Source organism: Syzygium oleosum, unplaced genomic scaffold (assembly GCF_021117445.2).
Source record: "Syzygium oleosum isolate NSW1041296 unplaced genomic scaffold, Sole_v2.1 Sole_v2.23, whole genome shotgun sequence".
NCBI lineage: Eukaryota > Viridiplantae > Streptophyta > Magnoliopsida > Myrtales > Myrtaceae > Syzygium > Syzygium oleosum.
In genome coordinates, this window is record NW_026607507.1 from 2,350,848 (window position 1) to 2,367,590 (window position 16,743).

A 16,743-nucleotide genomic window follows, 5' to 3' on the forward strand; every position below is an offset into this window, starting at 1 on the left:
TGAGATTTTTAGAAATTTTCCGGATTTTCTAAAATTTATTAATGAATTTTTTGAATTTTTTTTTATTTTTTTCTGATTTTTCTAATTTTTTACGTTTTTTATATTTTTTTTAGAAATTTTTTTATTTCCCCCCCAAGAATGAATCGGACCAAACCGGTTCGAATTAATCTGATCAGGTCAGACCGGGGCCAAATTTAGGAAGAGATGTATTTTGAAGAGAGAAAACAGGTTCTTTTAGAAATGATTTTCATTTCCCGTCTAGAAACAGAAAATCTATTTTTTTTGTTTTGATTTTTGGTCCATAACTAGTTCCGGAACACAAAGTTGTTCTAGAAATAGAAAAATGGAATTGTATTACCAAACGGGTTTCTTTTCCAAATCTGTTTCTGGGAATAGAAAACTAGTTCTGGACAGAAACATAATGGTGTGGGCTAAGGAGCACTTTCCCATGTCATGTCCATTTTTCCATTTTACAAAGTCAACATCCGGTTTTTTGCCCATACGGCATGACCGGTTTGCCCCTCCTTTGGCAGGTCTTGACCACTCACGATATAGTATGAACCGGGCCGGAGACCTGTCGGTTCTCGATTGAACTGACCGGTCCGGTCTGGTCCGGTCCAATTTTGCGAGCAGCAGGTTGCGGGTGCCCGACACCGACATGATCCGACCCGGATTCCGAGCCAATTTCCCGGCTCTTTTTTCGAAAATCCCCTAAAAAACCCTAAAAACCATTTCATCGCCAACATCGTCGTCGTCGTCATCGTCGTCGTCGGCAAATCCTGATCCAGCGACGTTCCTTCGCCGGACAAATCTTCACCGACTTTTTCCTTCTTCTCGGGCGCGTCAACATTGCCGTGATAGTCCGCAAACCGTCGCCTGCAACGATCAATCCGTAGCACCTACAGATGCTCGCGTAGCGGACGGCGATGGCGGGAATAGTGAAGGTGCCGGGCGCGTTCGACGTCACGCCGCACAAAGTCTCGCTCTGCATACTCCTGCAGGTCTACGCTTCTCCGAATCAACTGTTCGTGCCGTTCCCTTTCTCCTCTTTCGCTCAGCACAACAGCCTCGGCCTCTTCTTGCTTGCCCTCACCAAGGTACTCCGTTACTCTCCGTGAGCTCCTCCTAGGTTGAGGTTCTTATCTGCATTTCCGATTTGATGTTGGCTATCTCCTGTTGAGCTTTGACTGGGACTGTTTTTGCACATGTGAGTGTATGGAGCTTTGTTTTTACGGTAGGATGTGTGATTCTATGATGCAGTCGTGTGACGATATATTGGAGCCAAAGGTGCATGACCTGATAAATCAGTTGAGGGAAATTGGAAACTCATCGATCGATTGGTTAGCTGACCACTTACTCAGCAGGCTGTCCTCTCTGTCTGCTCCGGATGATCTATTTAACCTTTTCGCTGAAATGCGAGGTCAGTTTGGTTCATTCGTGTTCATGTATTGTTATTAATTTCTCTCTGCGTTTGCATAATGAGTGTGATGCCGGGTGATTTAGCTCCTGCGAATACTCAAGGGCGGGGTATGACTTGCTGCTTCATTGTTCTCTTGGACCTCTTTACCTATCTTTCACTTCGTTAAGTATTGATAAGTTATGAGTGATGCTAAAAGCGAAGCGCGAAGCCTAAGAAAACAGAAAAAGAGGGAAGCTAAACAGCGATTAGAAATCCCAATCCTACATAGTCTTGTGGACAATATCCTTCAACGCTTAGGTGAACATTTTTCGTTTTCCCAATTGGTTTTATGCCTAAATTGAATAAAAGTATATCATCCTAGAATTATGGATTCTACAAATATCATAAGTACTTTGGACATTTTGAAATATTCTATATGGTTATCAATCTTGCTGAAAGTGCCTCATCTAGCGGACGCTGAACCTTTACTCAGGAAATTCTTACTTTATCTTTTCATCTTCACAGTTTGGTACTGGACATGTTGCATTGTTCTCTCATGAACTGGTTCGAACGATTCAATTTTCTGCAAGAGTACAAGTTAAATTGTAAATCTAACTTTATGAAATATATTACCCAGGAGCCCTTGCTGGCCAACATGCTGGTGTTGTTGAAGATGACCAGATTATACTGGACCCAAATAGCAACCTTGGGATATTTCTTCGCCGCTGCATACTTGCATTTAATCTCCTGTCCTTCGAGGTACTCTAGCTACCCTCCTTTAGAACTGCTTAAATGCTCCTTTTCTCACTTTCTTGTACCTGCAAGCACATGAATGCTCGAAATATCGTTTTTCACATGGGGTAAAAGAAGATCAGTCTGAAAATGTTATCTGAGCAATTATTGTTAATTTGACAATAGAAATGTTAAATGTGCAGGGTGTTTGCCATCTTTTGACCAATATTTCTTTGTACTGTAAAGAAGTCCTCTCAAGCCGTGCTCCTCATGAGGCCCACTTGGATGGTTCTGGTGTTAATCTCATGGAAGCATCAGAGTATGAAAATATGGACCTCGAAAATTTTGTTTTTGAGAAAGTTACCGAAGAAATTGAGACTAAGAAGAAGGCTGGAGAGCGGATTCCTTTTCACCTTCATGTGCCCTCTCCGATCTTTGGTTTGGTTGAAGGTAACTTTAACTTAAAAAATGGTCCGTTAGCAGTGCCCTCCTGACAGCAGTACTATTTGAGATGTTTGCATGTAATTTAAGAGAGAATTTTGAATGATGATGAATGCTTCAGATGGCAAACCTTTGGTAATTGCTTGTGAATGTGGGTAGAATGAGAAAAGTAATTTTTGACAAGATCATTTTTTACCGTGCAATAGAGCTATAATATTTGTAATGCATTTCATGCAAATTGTTAAATACTTTCTGAGAGTGCACCTCTAAGAATACCAGCAGTCTTGATAATTATGTGCGGAGTGCACCTTGGTATGGGTGCTCAATTATTTATATAGCATCTTAAAATGCTGAAGACTACTGAACAAGGCTATGGTAGGAACTACATTTTGAAGGCCATTACATGGTATTATCACTATTAACAAATATTTAGAAATATTTCTGAAAGCACCACTTATCAAAGTCTTGGCTTGTTTTTGCTTGCCTAAGCCAATAGAGATTGCGTGAGATCAAGTCACGGAGTCACCTTATGGGATGAAAAGTTGTATTTTTGTCTACAGTGCTGTTGCTCTACTGTTTATTAGTAGTTGAAGACCTGTCCACCCAGAAGGGTTGCAAGCTAGTAACAACGTATTGGTAACCTCGACATACAGATATCGAACTCTCAGCCAAACCAATGTTTAAACAGAACGCAAAGGGGAAAGAGGCTTGTTCTTATGCAATGACACTTGATGATTCGTCTGGGGCTGTTGATCATGGCTTTTTCCTGCGTTCAAATTGGCAAATACAAGGATACCTGCTAGAGCAAACAGATGCAATCGAGAAGTAATTCTTTCCTATTTTTCCTTTCTTTCTTATTTCTCTGTTTTTTGTTTCTAAACAAGAGTGCTCTTGATTTTGTATTTTATCTCAATGACAGGCATGGTAGCTCTTTCCCTTTAAATGCTTTAGAGTTTATACTCGGGCAACTTCAAAAGTTGGCACCTGAATTACATCGTGTAAGTTATCATGTTGTTGGTTTTTTATTTTTGACCTTTCTTTAAAATTGTTGACATCTATGCTGGAAGCTGAAGTATTTGGTGGTGGCTTTGGTTTCAGGTACACTTTTTACGATACTTAAACAGCTTATACCACGATGACTATGCCTCTGCTTTGGAGAATCTGCATAAATATTTTGATTATAGGTAAATATTGATGACTAGTATTAAATGATGATGCCATGGTGCTTCAGTTGTTGTGGAGCCTAGTCCATGCATAACCTGCATTTAATTTGTCATCTTAGTTATATAGATGTTACTCCATCCTGAAATTTTAGTTATAATTGGAGACGTCGTGGCTGAAAGCCTAAAAAAATTTGACTTAATGACGACGACTATTATTCTATTTTTGGACTAGCAAGAAGCTAAAAAGGTAATTAATTTAGTATAAAATCAGGCTTTAAACAATAATTTGATGTCCACTCGTATTTTCGATCACTCCCGAAAATTGCTTCATGAAGGGAATCAGAGTGAATTAATCACTTAAGATTCAGGACTTATAAATTGTGATAATTGTGAGCTAGAATCCCATTTGGAATTTTGAGTTTCTTGAGTTATTATTCTGTTGAACTTTGGATTCTTGTCTATCTATCTATTTAGAAGCTTCTTCTGACTATTTGGCGGTAAATTATCTCTGACAATATGCTAATTTAAATGTTGTCAACATAAAAGTGCAGGGATAGAAGGATTTGATGGTATTCCTCCCTCATCTGGCTTCAATAATATTGGAAGATATGAGATTGCTTTATTATGTTCAGGGATGTTGCATTTTCACTTTGGTCATCCTAAGCAAGCTGTGGAGGTAAGAACGGGAGAGCAGTCTCATCCATATGATCTAGAACAGCAACCAACCCTGTTTCCATGTTTCCCTTAAGTCTGATTCGATCAGTTTCAGCATCCTTTTTCATGCTTTAATAAGTTTAATATTTTTTCTTCTTTTTTTGGTGTTTAGGCTTTGACTGAAGCAGTTCGTGTCTCCCAACAGGTAATCCATAATCTCATCCCTCAATACAAATTTGCCATTCATTTCATGTTCTTTTCTGTTTGAAGTTTCTCTTTGCTGTTATCTATATAGGAATAGTAGCTTGTTGACTGATATTATCATCTGATCAGTGCTTTCATTTTATATGGTTTCAAAATTTGACGTGACAACCTAGCGGCAAGTTAATTGAATTTATTCTTCCTTAAGAATGAATCAGATGTGTTGGTGTAGCCAGATATCCTTTTGGGCAAATTAGTTATGGATGTGTCAAGAGCATGTTACAAGATAGTTGACCCAGACAATCACTTGTAAGTCTGTCTTGTGATGATATAGTATCCATGTGTTTTCCAGAACCTGCTGTTCATGGGAGTTCTGAATATTTGGACATATATTGTGGATTAATTGGAAAATAACTTGGAACGAAAACTTGTCACTGTTTAAGATTAGAGATCAGTAAGGTTACTTTCTTTCAAAAGTAGGCCTATTAGAGACTTATTTAGAAAGTAATTGGTGCCAATTTTTGTCAACTTTGGAGATGTCTATGATGGAGCTTGAAGAGAACGATTTCAGATGCTTCACTTTTGTTTGAAGAAGCTGAGGCTGGGTGTGATTGGTCATCATGGGGGGGTGAGGAGAATGCATAGATTGACCAATCATCAAATGACCTCCCGGTCTCTATTTCATTCAACTTGAGTAGATTACCTTATGTAAAAATTTAAGTTCATGTATCTAAAGATGAGAGGATTGCATCCTATTTGACTCCAAACCACAGTTCATTTTCCACTTTGACAAGTATACTGTCAGAAAACATAATCGATGGACTGTTACGGGTCCAAGATTAATAATTGCCATTGCTACTATAAAATAGCAATCTGCTACATCTAATGCCCATTTGACCATCGTTTAGTTAATCCTTCTTTCCTTTTCTCACACGGTACCTCGAGGGCACCATAAAAGAACAAACTGTGAAATTCTAGGTCTATAATTTAGAGATAAGCTGGAAAACAATAGCCTTCTTGGCTTTCAGACTGAAATAGTTAGCAGCCTTTCTGATGGTAAGTGTTGTTTTGGATACAGTTGTTCTGCTCTAAGTTTGTTCATGGGCTAGCCTAAGAGACCCAGTTTGTTCATGGGCTAGCCTAAGAGAAGCTGTGTGGGTCTTTAGCACAAAGACACATTTTAAAACTGCAAATGTTACATTCTCACCGAGGTTGAATTTTTTACCTTGTGCAGCACAGTAATGATACCTGTCTTGCCTACACTTTGGCAGCTATATGTAACTTGCTGTCTGAAATTGGTATATCAAATGCAAGTGGACTACTTGGATCATCATATTCACCTGTTGCCAACATGGGAACGTCATCATCAATCCACCAGCAGCTCTTTGTACTTTTGAAAGAATCTCTAAAGAGAGCTGAAATCTTGAAGTTAAAAAGACTGGTGGCTTCCAATCATCTTGCGATGGCTAAATTTCATTTAATGGTGAGATATAAATTTATGTCTTGTATTCTTGTATGCATATCCTCTCTTTTAAGGAGAAAGGGCAATGATTCCTGAACTAAGTGAAATGTCTGATGGAGTGTTTGAGCCGGTGATACTGTTTTTACAAACTGTAGTTTTGGTCAGTCAGTTCTCCTTTAGTGGATTTTTTACGTGCAGGAGAGAGGGAGGGAGGGAGTCTTTGAGAGGGTTAGACATATGTTGTAATCTTGTTGCTTTCTGGTACAATGTGCAGCATGTACAAAGACCCGTGCTATCCTTTGGTCCCAAAGCTTCCATGCAGCTTATAACATGCCCAGTTAATGTTTGCAAGGTAATGTCTTTTAGTTTAGAATATGTGTTGCTATTACCCGTCCGCAAACTGCATGGTTTTGTTTTACCTCTTAATTTGCTTAATTCTGCTTCATGCTTCCTCCAATTCTTATTGCAGGAACTGAGATTAAGTTCTAATTTGATTAGTGACTTCGACGTCGAAAGTTCCATGATGATAACTGATGGTTCATTGAGTACTACTTGGCTTAAGAATTTACACAGACAAAGTGGTTCATCAGTAATTTTTGAAGAAACTGAACCTGGGAATAGATCTAATGCTTCCAGTTTCTTTTCTCAACCTAATTCTATTCCTGGATCTGTGTCGCAACTGGTTGGTGCTTCATATTTGCTCCGTGCCACAGCATGGGAAATGTATGGCAGGTAATATTTCGTTCAGAGGTTAAGTTGCCATCGGAACAGATGGTTTAAAATACTGTGTACGGTTGAACCTGTTGAAGATATTCGGTAAATCAGATGTTTATGGTTAATAGGAATGTCCTTATTTATTAGCTTTTCTCTTTGTGAGCTATGGATTTCAGCATCTTAATACTATTGCATTTAGCCTATCATGTGCATATGTAATCACTTGAGTATATCTCCCTCTCTCTTGTTATCTAATACTTCATAGAACGTTTTTTGAGCTTTAACTCAGGAAGCACTAATTAAATATTTGAATTGACTTGTCCATTGTCGAGTTGTAAAGTATGTCTAGGTCTTTCTGTTTTCATGATTGCTTATGAGGATTTCTCCCTCTATGTAAGCATGTACTGAGTGTTGCAAATGTCTGGTGCCGTTTTTGTTCCCAAGGATAAAGAGGGCATTGAGTGGGCAGTCATCCATCTTGATTTTATGTAAATTCATTTTCCAAATAGGCGGTCATCCTTCTTGATTCGTATTTAAATGGATATTGCAGATTATATGGGTTCTAAATCTATGTTTTTGCTAGATTTTGTCTTGTCGTATCATGTTTCCGTAACTCACTCTTTGAGTTATGCTGTTATTAATATATAAAGCACACAGTGAGGGTCCATTTTTATCTTTAATCAATTTGAGCAATATTTAAGCATATTGAGTCCTCTTTGCAATGAGAGAATTGCATCAACAATTACCTAGACGTATTGCAGAGGGTTCTGTGGGCTTCTCTATTGGTTGTATTTGAATGAGGAACTCTTTGGATCTTTCTGTTATTGAAAATTTTTACTAGGCATATTGGATTTTTCTGTTGAAGATATAGTTTAGAACAAGGACTTTTCTTCTCTGTTAGTGAAATGTGGTAGATTATTTTATGCATGATGATGAAATATTATTGTTACTGTCTGTGTGACTTCATGAAGCAAGGAGAGAAGATCTTTTCAACGAGAAAAGTTCTTTTGACTGAAAGCTGCACACTGTTAAAGATATTGGTTGTTTATGGTAGTTTATTGTCTGTGAACTCATGCTTAACAGTAGAAAACATCTCTTGCATTAAAACTTTCTTCAAACCTGGTTAGTTCTACTTTAGGGAATAATGTGTTGAGTTGCATAGGCTGCTTATGCATCTTATCTTTTAGTCAACTCTTCGTTGGTTGATTGAATTTCTAGATGATTTTATCGTTGTCATTTATTGAATTATTTAAAAGGAATTGTCGTTAGTCATTCTGTTTCCAATTAGATGCTTCACCTTTATTTTGCCTGCAGTGCACCTCTTGCTCGAATGAATGCTTTGGTTTATGCGACTTGCTTTGTGGATTGTGCCAGGTAAGTTTTACATCTCTGAGAAATATATGTCCTTACATGTCTCTCTTCTATAGGCCCTTTCTCAATATCCTAGCTTATTTGACCTAAGGTTTGCTACTCTATTCATATTTTCAGTTCAGTTGATGCAGCAGTGGCTTACGGAAAGCTTATTCAGTATTTAGCGGCATACAAAGGATATAAAGGTTGAGTTAAAAGATCTAGAGCCATTATAGGAGTCTGTCCTTTTAATCAAAAAATTTTCTTCTAGGGACTCTGCTATCTGCCTGTTTCTTTTTGAAGGTCTTAAACAGGAAGTTGGTAGGATCTATGAGAGTTCATAGTAATTTTGTAGCCAGGCCTTGTATACTCCTTGATCTGTTAGCACTCCATCTTTTTCTTCTAATTTTGAATCTTCTTTATGTTTAGGTTGGTTGGTGCTTTTCTGAGTATCGATGTGGTTTATATAATTGTGGGAACTAGCGGGCTTGATTAGATTTAGTTGGATCAGGTTTTGCAATTTGGTGAAGTTTTACATTTATATGTTGCCTTTACTTTTTACCTTTATTTTCTATTTGTTCTTTTACATGCAAGATCTTCATATATGGAGGGTGAAGATTAGAGAAAATTGGACTTTGATTCCATGTTTCTTTTCAGCAAAATTGCTGTTCTTGTCAAATCCTTTCAATTTCTGTAAAATGTTCTCCTGGCCTACAAATTTTTATCTACGGGCTGTTCCTTTTCCTATCTTCTCATGGATGCACAGGAAGATATCCTATGCGCTTGCTTGTATAACTCTTCATGTCATCTTCCTTAATATTTTTTTTTATTTTTCTTCTTTTAGCTGCTTTTGCTGCTCTTAAGACCGTGGAGGAGAAGTTTATATCAGTTTCAAAATCACAAATTATGGTATTGAAATTGCAGCTACTTCACGAGCACGCTTTACATCGGTATGTGTGCTTTTGGTACCTAACTCAACCTCTAGTTGTTAAAATTTGACATTGTCAAATTACTCATGAAGCAGTGGACACTTGAAGTTGGCCCAACAAGTATGCGATGAGCTTGCAGTCCTTGCATCACCTGTCACAGGCGTTGACATGGATTTGAAGGCAGAAGCTAGTTTTCGTCATGCCCGTACTTTGCTTGCTGCCAAGCAGTTCAGTGAGGTCTAGACATATTTAAACAACTTCTGATTTCCACCGAGTGATATTTATATAGTGCGTTACGTGAATACATATGAACACAATTTACCTACCACGCGATTTTCATTTAGCTTCTATGAGGTGGATATAAATTACCAGAGAAGGAACCATGACATATGCCAGTCCTCCACATTTGCCGTTTGGTTTCCTTTGTCATTTGCCAAAAGTCTTTTCATACTCTAGATGTAGTGCCATTGTCTGCATGATGTTGCTGTTAATTTTAACTCTGGAAATGGAATAAAAGATGGATGTCTTTATGTTTTTCATGTAGATGGATTGTTTTTATGTACTTGTCTTTGCAGGCTGCAGCTGTTGCGCACAGACTCTTCTGCATGTGTTATAAATTTAATCTGCGAGTACAGGATGCTAGTACCCTCCTCTTGCTTGCAGAAATACACAAGGTACAGCCTAGGAAGCACAGACACTCTCCGGGGGCCTCCGTGTCGGTGTCGGACACGTGTCGGACACCGACACTCATCCGACACTCTTTTTTTATTATTTATTTATTTGTGGATTTGAATCAAATTAATTTAATTGAAATAATCATAAAAATGATAATTCATCATGTATATATAAAAATATACATTTAATATACGTGTTCCAACGTATCGGAATTCTTTATTTTTTGAGAAATGACGTGTCGGCGTGTCGTGTCGTGTCGCGTGTCGGTGTCGGCGTCGGTGCTACTTAGGGTACATCAGTGCATAACAATTCCAGCTTGCTTGAGAGAGAGAAAGAGGGAGGGAGGGTCCCTTAGATCTCCCTTAATAATTTTATGTCAGTTTTTGTTTTAGAAACAGTGCACTGTTGAATGAAAAGAATGCCATTATCCTTTTTGATGTCCTCTTTTGGTTATTAACATTTAGCTTTCTCTCTTATCAGAAATCAGGCAATGCTGTTTTAGGAATTCCATATGCATTGGCCAGTCTCTCGTTTTGCGAGTCATTCAATCTAGATCTTCTAAAAGCTTCAGCTACTCTAACCCTGGCTGAGCTCTGGCTGTCTCTCGGATCGATCCATGCAAAAAGAGCCTTAACCCTCACACACTCTGCCCTTCCTATGATTCTTGGTCATGGAGGTTTGGAGCTTCGTGCTCGTGCACACATTGCAGAAGCAAAATGCCATCTGTCTGATGCTAGTTTTTCAGGTATTTACTATTTTAATTGCTAATGATACCTTTGTAGTTCTCTGTGCTATGCCCCGTTAATGTGTTGCTTATGCTGCATTAGAAGATGATAAGGCATTGAACACAGTGACGACATTGAGCTCCATATCTGTTAGCGCTGGTTGTTTTTTAAGTGCATTCTTGAAGGAGGCTGCATCGCTACTAATTTATTCATCTCATTACAAATATTCAATATTATACATCCCTTCAGTTAACTTCTTGCTTTGTGGCATCGTGAGTGGTGTTATCTGTAGTTGCAGGGATTCATTACCTTTTTTGAACACATCCACAGTTATGCTACCCTTCTTATCTTTTGATCCTGGTTGCAGTTCCTGAAACTTCAGGGATCGTGCTGGATTCCCTGAGGGAAGCTTCGGATGAGCTTCAAATTTTAGAGGTACGTCAACTCCTTCATGTAAGCAGTGCTTATTGTATCAGTTTCTTCCAGCCTAGTTGCAGACCTGTTAGATTCTATGAAAATTGGGTTCATGGAGAAACCGACAATTTCATGTGTGAAGCATCTTGCCCCTCTCTTTCGTATGGAAACCTTTATTAAAGCCGTGCAATTATCCTTGCAAGAACTTTAGTAATGGTCATCACTCCTAACCTGTTGCTATCTGGACATTAAAAAAAGGGTTAATACCACCAAAAACCCTAAACTGGTACACGTGTGACAATTTTACCCCGAACTTTTTTTTTTACCACCAAAATTCCCAAACTGGTACACCTGTGACAATTTTACCCAAAACTTTTTTTTTACCACCAAAAACCCCAAACTAGTACATCTGTGACAATTTTACTCCAAACTGGTAAATCCGTGACAAATTTATCCTAAACTAATTTTTTGACCACGAAAAACTTCAAATTCGTACACCTGTGATAATTTTACCCTGAACTAATAATTTTTTAATATTATTTTTTTATTTTTTCGAATTTTTTTTATTTTTTCTTTTCTTCATCTTCAACCTCTGGCCGGTCACCGGACCGGCGACCGGCCAGAGGCGGAAGTCGACGAGGTCGGCCCCGCCGGCCGCTGGCGAGGCTCGAACTCGCCGGTGCGGGCGAGGGCCGCCCTCACCCGACTCAGGCGAGAGTTGCCCTCACCGGATCCGGCGAGGGCGGCCCTCACCGGATCTGGCGAGGGCGGCCCTCGCCGGCGTCGGGTGAGGGCTGTCCTCGCCCGCCTAGGCGAGGTCGGCCCTCGCCCGCCTAGGCGAGGTCGGCCCTCGCCTGACTCAAGCAAGGGCTGCCCTTGCCGGCGTCGGGCGAGGGCTGTCCTCGCCCGCCCAGGCGAGGTTGGCCGTCGCCGACTCGAGCGAGGGTCGCCCTTGCCGGCGTCGGGCGAGGGTCGCCCTCACCCGGGCGGGTGAGGATAGCTCTCGCCGACGCGGCGAGGGCCGCCCGCCCGACTCAGCGAGGGCCGCCATCGCGAGATCAACCTCGCTTGGGCGGGCGAGGGGGCCCTTGCCCGCCAGGACGTTGGCACGAGGGCCGCCCTCACCGGATCCGACGAGGGCCGCCCTCGCCGCGTCGAGCGTGGGTTGTCCTCGCTCGCCCGGGCGAGGAGGGTCGCCCTCGCCGGCGTCGAGCGAGGGCCGCCCTCGCCGGCGTCGAGCGAGGGCCGCCCTCGCCGACATCGAGCGAGGGTCGTCCTTGCCGGCACGCCGGCGAGGGCTAGGGCAACCCTCGCTGCGTCGGGCGAGGTTGCCCTCGCGAGATCCGGCGACGGCAGCCCTCGCCCGATGCCGGCGAGGGTTGCCCTCGCCAGATCCGGCGACGGCAGCCCTCGCCCGATGCCGGCGAGGGCGGCCCTTGCCAGCAGCCGGCGGGGCCGACCTCGCCGGCTTCCGCCTCTAGCTGGTCGCCGGTCCGGCGACCGGCCAAAGGTTGAAGATGAAGAAAAAGAAAAGAAAAAACAAAAAAATTAATAAAATTTCGAAAAAATAATATTAAAAATTTAGTTCAGGGTAAAATTGTCACATGTGTACTAGTTTGGGGTTTTTTGTGGTATGTTAATGGTAAAATTGTTACAAATGTATCAGTTTAGGGTTTTTTGAGGTATGTTCGGGGTAAAATTGTCACATGTGTACCAATTTGGGGTTTTTAGTGGTAAAAAAAAAAGTTCGGGGTAAAATTGTCACACGTGTATCAGTTTGGGGTTTTTTATGGTATTAATTCTTAAAAAAACGAAAAGAATCCTACCTGTCAACAGTGACAATCAAATCAAGATAGAAACTTAGCCAAATTTTTCAACAAATAATGCTCACTCTTTTCTTCCTGCAACATGAAAAAAATAACAAAAGTACCACCTGTCCCACTTTAAATTGTCTGCAATCAAATCTTGTCGGAGCTTAATATCCTTGCCAGCTCTCCCTCGCCTTCTCGTGTGGTGTATAATTGTTGCGTTGTCATATGCTAGGAAGCATGGATACTCTCCGGGGCTTCTGTGTCGCGTCAGACACGTGTAGAACGTTTAGGTACCGACACTCTTTTTTTATTATTTATTTATTTATAAATTTGAATCAAATTAATTTAATTGAAATAATCATAAAAATAACCATTTATTATGTATATATAAAAATATACATTAAATATATAACGTGTCCTTATGTATTGAATTTCTCTATTTTTTGAGAAATAACGTGTTTGCGTATCGTGACGTGTCGTGTCTCGTGTCGCGTGTCGGTGCTACTACTTAAGTCATATGCACTTGGTCTCGCAATTGAATTAAGGGACTGCTACGTATGCTCTTATGGGCATTGGTGACAAGTTGTTTACTTGATTGATTCTTCGTACCGCTGGACGCGCAGTATCACGAATTGGCAGCCGAAGCATTCTACCTAATGGCGATCACATTTGACAAGCTGGGGCAACTAGAGGAGAGAGAGCAAGCTGCATCGTCTTTCCGGAAACACATCAGGGCGCTCGAAAACGTCGCCAACGAGGACGATCCTCTCTTAAAATGAGCGCGACGGAAACCGCCGGATGCAGAGTCGACGAGGAGAAATGTGTCATACACAGTAGTGCGGTTATATATTATCCATATGATGTAGCATAACACATTTTCTCGTTCATCCTTTGTTTTGCGTTGTGCCACGTGTTTTAAGTAGCTTTTTGCTTTGATCAAAGTTGCACCATGAACTCATGAAGTGCTTAGTTTCACTTTTGACCGCCTTCAGCTGAGAGATCCAAAAACCATCCTCCGTTCCCTACACTCGCCTGATGCCACGTGTCCCCCCATTTCCTCCCTTCCCCCCCTCCATATATTCACAGTCCCACCCCGCTACCTCCTCACAGTCACTGCCGACGTACAACCTTTTACAAACCAAAGCCAACCGACGCATTGCTTCCAGAACGGAAACCATGGGCAAGCAAAACGACGGCATTACTACCAGCTCTGACGACTTCAAGCTTGTTGGCGACTCCAACTTCGTCCGGTCCAACCCCCGGTCCGACCGCTTCCCCGTCCGCCGCTTCCACCACGTCGAGTTCTGGTGCACTGACGCCACCAATGCCTCCCGCCGCTTCTCCTGGGGCCTTGGCATGCCCGTCGTCGCCAAGTCCGACCTCTCCACCGGCAATGCCACCCACGCCTCCTATCTCTGCCGCTCCGGCGACCTCTGCTTCCTCTTCACCGCCCCCTACTCCCCCTCCATTTCTGCCTCCGGCGGCCTCGGCCCCCCCTCCATGACCTCCCTCCCCACCTTCTCCTACTCTGCCTGCGTTGCCTTTGCCGCCAAGCACGGCCTCGCCATCCGTGCCATCGCCGTTGAGGTCGAGGATGCCGACGCCGCTTTCCACATTAGCATCACCCAGGGCACCAAGCCGGTCTCCCCACCGGTCATCCTTGACGGTGCTGTCACCATTGCCGAGGTCCACCTCTACGGCGATGTCGTCCTCCGCTACGTCAGCTACAAAACCCCGGCCTCCAATTGTAACAATTCCTCTCCGGACTCCTGGTTCCTGCCTCGGTTTGAGCCGACGGACGAGGTCTCCTCCTTCCCGCTAGACATCGGAATCCGGAGGCTCGACCATGCCGTCGTATGCGTCCACGAGCTCGGCCCGGCGGTCTCGTACGTGAAGAGGTTCACCGGCTTCCACGAGTTTGCTGAGTTCACCAAGGACGACGTCGGAACCGATGAGAGCGGGCTCAACTCTGTCGTGCTGGCGAACAACGACAAGAAGGTCCTCCTGACGATTTGCGAGCCGGTGTTCGGGACGAAGAGGAGGAGCCAAATCCAGACATACCTGGAGCACAACGAGGGCCCGGGGGTGCAGCACCTGGCGTTGATGAGCGAGGACATCTTCAGGACGCTGAGGGAGATGAGGAAGCGGAGCGGGGTTGGCGGGTTCGAGTTCATGCCGCCACCACCGCCCACGTATTACAGGAACCTGAAGGGCCGAGCCGGGGACGTGTTGACGGACGAGCAGATCAAGGAGTGCGAGGAGCTGGGGATTCTGGTGGACAGGGACCACGAGGGGATTCTGTTCCAGATATTCACTAAGCCTGTGGGTGATAGGTATGTGATCGATTTCATGCTGGCTCTCTCTACGAGCTACGATCGTCTATCGAAAACCTTTGACGACACTTTAGACAGGAATAACCATGACAGTCATGAACTTGATAGAATAGTCCCTCAGTTACATTAGTTAGCCAAGTCCCAACTTTTTTCTTAGATTTTGGTTGAATTTGTCACTCTAATTTGATATCAGGAGCAAACAAATTACCATAGATTACTGCTTTAAGCCAGGACCAACTTGAGTAATAGTAGGTGGGATTTAATTTTTCCGAAAGGCTAAAGTATCTGTTGGCCCTCCTTTGTTGTTGTTCATCTGTTTTCTCTTGCTGCCGTGCCGTGCAGGCCAACCCTATTCTTAGAGATCATACAGAGAGTGGGGTGCATGCTCAAGGACGATCACGGAGAACTGAATCAGGAGGGCGGGTGCGGAGGGTTCGGTAAGGGCAACATCGCTGAGCTCTTCAAGTCCCTCGAGGAGTACGAGAAGACGCTCGATGCCCGACACGTAGCCCGGCCGGCCTCCGCCTGAATGGATGCCTTTGGCCATTTCTTTCCTTGAGTGTGGTTTCTAATGGAAGCATTGTTTGTTACTGTATGTTTGAGTGCCGGTGCATGACAGAATAAAGGCTCTTAGCTGATGAAGTTGGATGCGTTTGGTCATCGCTGATATAAATTCATGAAAACTCTCTCTATTGTCGTGCTTTCGTTTCGGTGTGAGGGCATAAGTTCACGGATGAGGTATGGTCCAGCGAAGAAAGGATATCTTTGTGAATAAATTATTCTGTGATTGATTAAAGTGATCTCAGATAATCGCATATTTTAAGTAAGTGGAGTCAAATTTTGTGCGCTAAGTATACTACAATTGATTTATAAAATCAATATATTAAGTGATATAATATTATATTTACTTCTCATGATCCACGTGTTTAATTTCACTCTTGCAGTCTTCTACATCACTTATTATATTAATTTCGTTGATCGTATTCTTAAAATAACTAGCCTTACAAATGTCAATTTCATGTGACTATAAGAATACATGTGCTCAACGTGAAAGGAAGTAATCACGGGACAACGAAGTTCATTAGTCAACATACGGTTCAGTTTATGTGGCCTACGTATTTGCAAAGTACGTGTAGAACTCTTCTAAGAGCAATAACTACTTCTTTATGACCTAGTCTCCCGCAACCTTGTTGTAAAGAAAGTGACTCTTGTGACTTCAATTATCACATATACTATCAGTACCGTGTTTTCGGTTTGGGTATACGAGTCGAGTCGAGTCTCGGGTTGGGTCACAATAAACGTACATCCTACATGTTTGGATCGGGTCCGATATCAATGGGAACCTGAACCGTTGACACCCCTTAAGTGCTAACTCTAATCACCACTGGGCATTCAAGTTGCCCTCCCCCACAAACCTATCCATAACATGAAAAAGAGCTCAAGTAATTTAGGAGGCTACCAGGACTTGTATCACCATTCAGATATATGATCTGAGACTAATGATCTGGCTATTAACCAAATTTGCACAACAAAGCAATTCATACTGCCCCGATGAGGGCAAAACTAAGGACCATGAACTGCAACTTGAATACCCTTACTCATGGCACCCTTCTAATATTTCTGATGTCCTAACTCATGTGGTGTTTCCTGTGACAGCAACCCTAACAAATTTAGATAACTTCGAACTCCAAAGGACAGTTATAGAGCAACGCGTCTGTATACTGCTTGAAATGTCTGCCC

At 42.4% G+C, this 16,743-nt stretch overlaps 2 protein-coding genes across 3 annotated transcripts; both read left to right on the forward strand.

The window, feature by feature from the left end:
• The first annotated feature begins 733 nt into the window (after nt 1-733).
• On the forward strand, nt 734-13,620 carry LOC115682695 (anaphase-promoting complex subunit 5). Of its 2 annotated transcripts, none has more exons than XM_056302271.1 (20): nt 734-1,097; nt 1,261-1,420; nt 2,037-2,158; nt 2,335-2,581; nt 3,226-3,397; nt 3,492-3,570; nt 3,671-3,756; nt 4,282-4,411; nt 4,562-4,594; nt 5,825-6,073; nt 6,327-6,404; nt 6,522-6,784; nt 8,081-8,140; nt 8,255-8,322; nt 8,961-9,066; nt 9,141-9,282; nt 9,621-9,719; nt 10,201-10,465; nt 10,813-10,880; nt 13,294-13,620. In XM_056302271.1, exons 1-20 carry the CDS (start codon nt 927-929, stop codon nt 13,447-13,449), a joined length of 2,754 nt encoding a protein of 917 aa, XP_056158246.1. In that variant the 5' UTR covers nt 734-926; the 3' UTR covers nt 13,450-13,620. The 2 variants fall into 2 exon arrangements, with proteins under 2 accessions (XP_056158246.1, XP_056158247.1); XM_056302272.1 differs by having other exon boundaries at nt 2,040-2,158.
• A 150-nt stretch (nt 13,621-13,770) lies between these two features.
• On the forward strand, nt 13,771-15,648 carry LOC115682696 (4-hydroxyphenylpyruvate dioxygenase-like). The gene is made up of 2 exons (XM_030606991.2): nt 13,771-15,003; nt 15,346-15,648. The coding sequence occupies exons 1-2, from the start codon at nt 13,847-13,849 to the stop codon at nt 15,530-15,532; spliced, it is 1,344 nt and encodes a 447-aa protein (XP_030462851.2). The 5' UTR covers nt 13,771-13,846; the 3' UTR covers nt 15,533-15,648.
• The last annotated feature ends 1,095 nt before the right edge of the window (nt 15,649-16,743 follow it).

Excerpts from the sequence above, each read along its gene's own strand:
- LOC115682696 (XM_030606991.2), top strand. The coding sequence starts at position 13,847 with ATGGGCAAGCAAAACGACGGCATTACTACCAGCTCTGACGACTTCAAG. Across the intron at positions 15,004-15,345 it reads ACTAAGCCTGTGGGTGATAG|GCCAACCCTATTCTTAGAGA; the intron begins GTATGTGATCGA and ends CGTGCCGTGCAG.
- LOC115682695 (XM_056302271.1), top strand. The coding sequence starts at position 927 with ATGGCGGGAATAGTGAAGGTGCCGGGCGCGTTCGACGTCACGCCGCAC. Across the intron at positions 1,098-1,260 it reads TCTTGCTTGCCCTCACCAAG|TCGTGTGACGATATATTGGA; the intron begins GTACTCCGTTAC and ends TCTATGATGCAG. Across the intron at positions 1,421-2,036 it reads CCTTTTCGCTGAAATGCGAG|GAGCCCTTGCTGGCCAACAT; the intron begins GTCAGTTTGGTT and ends TATATTACCCAG.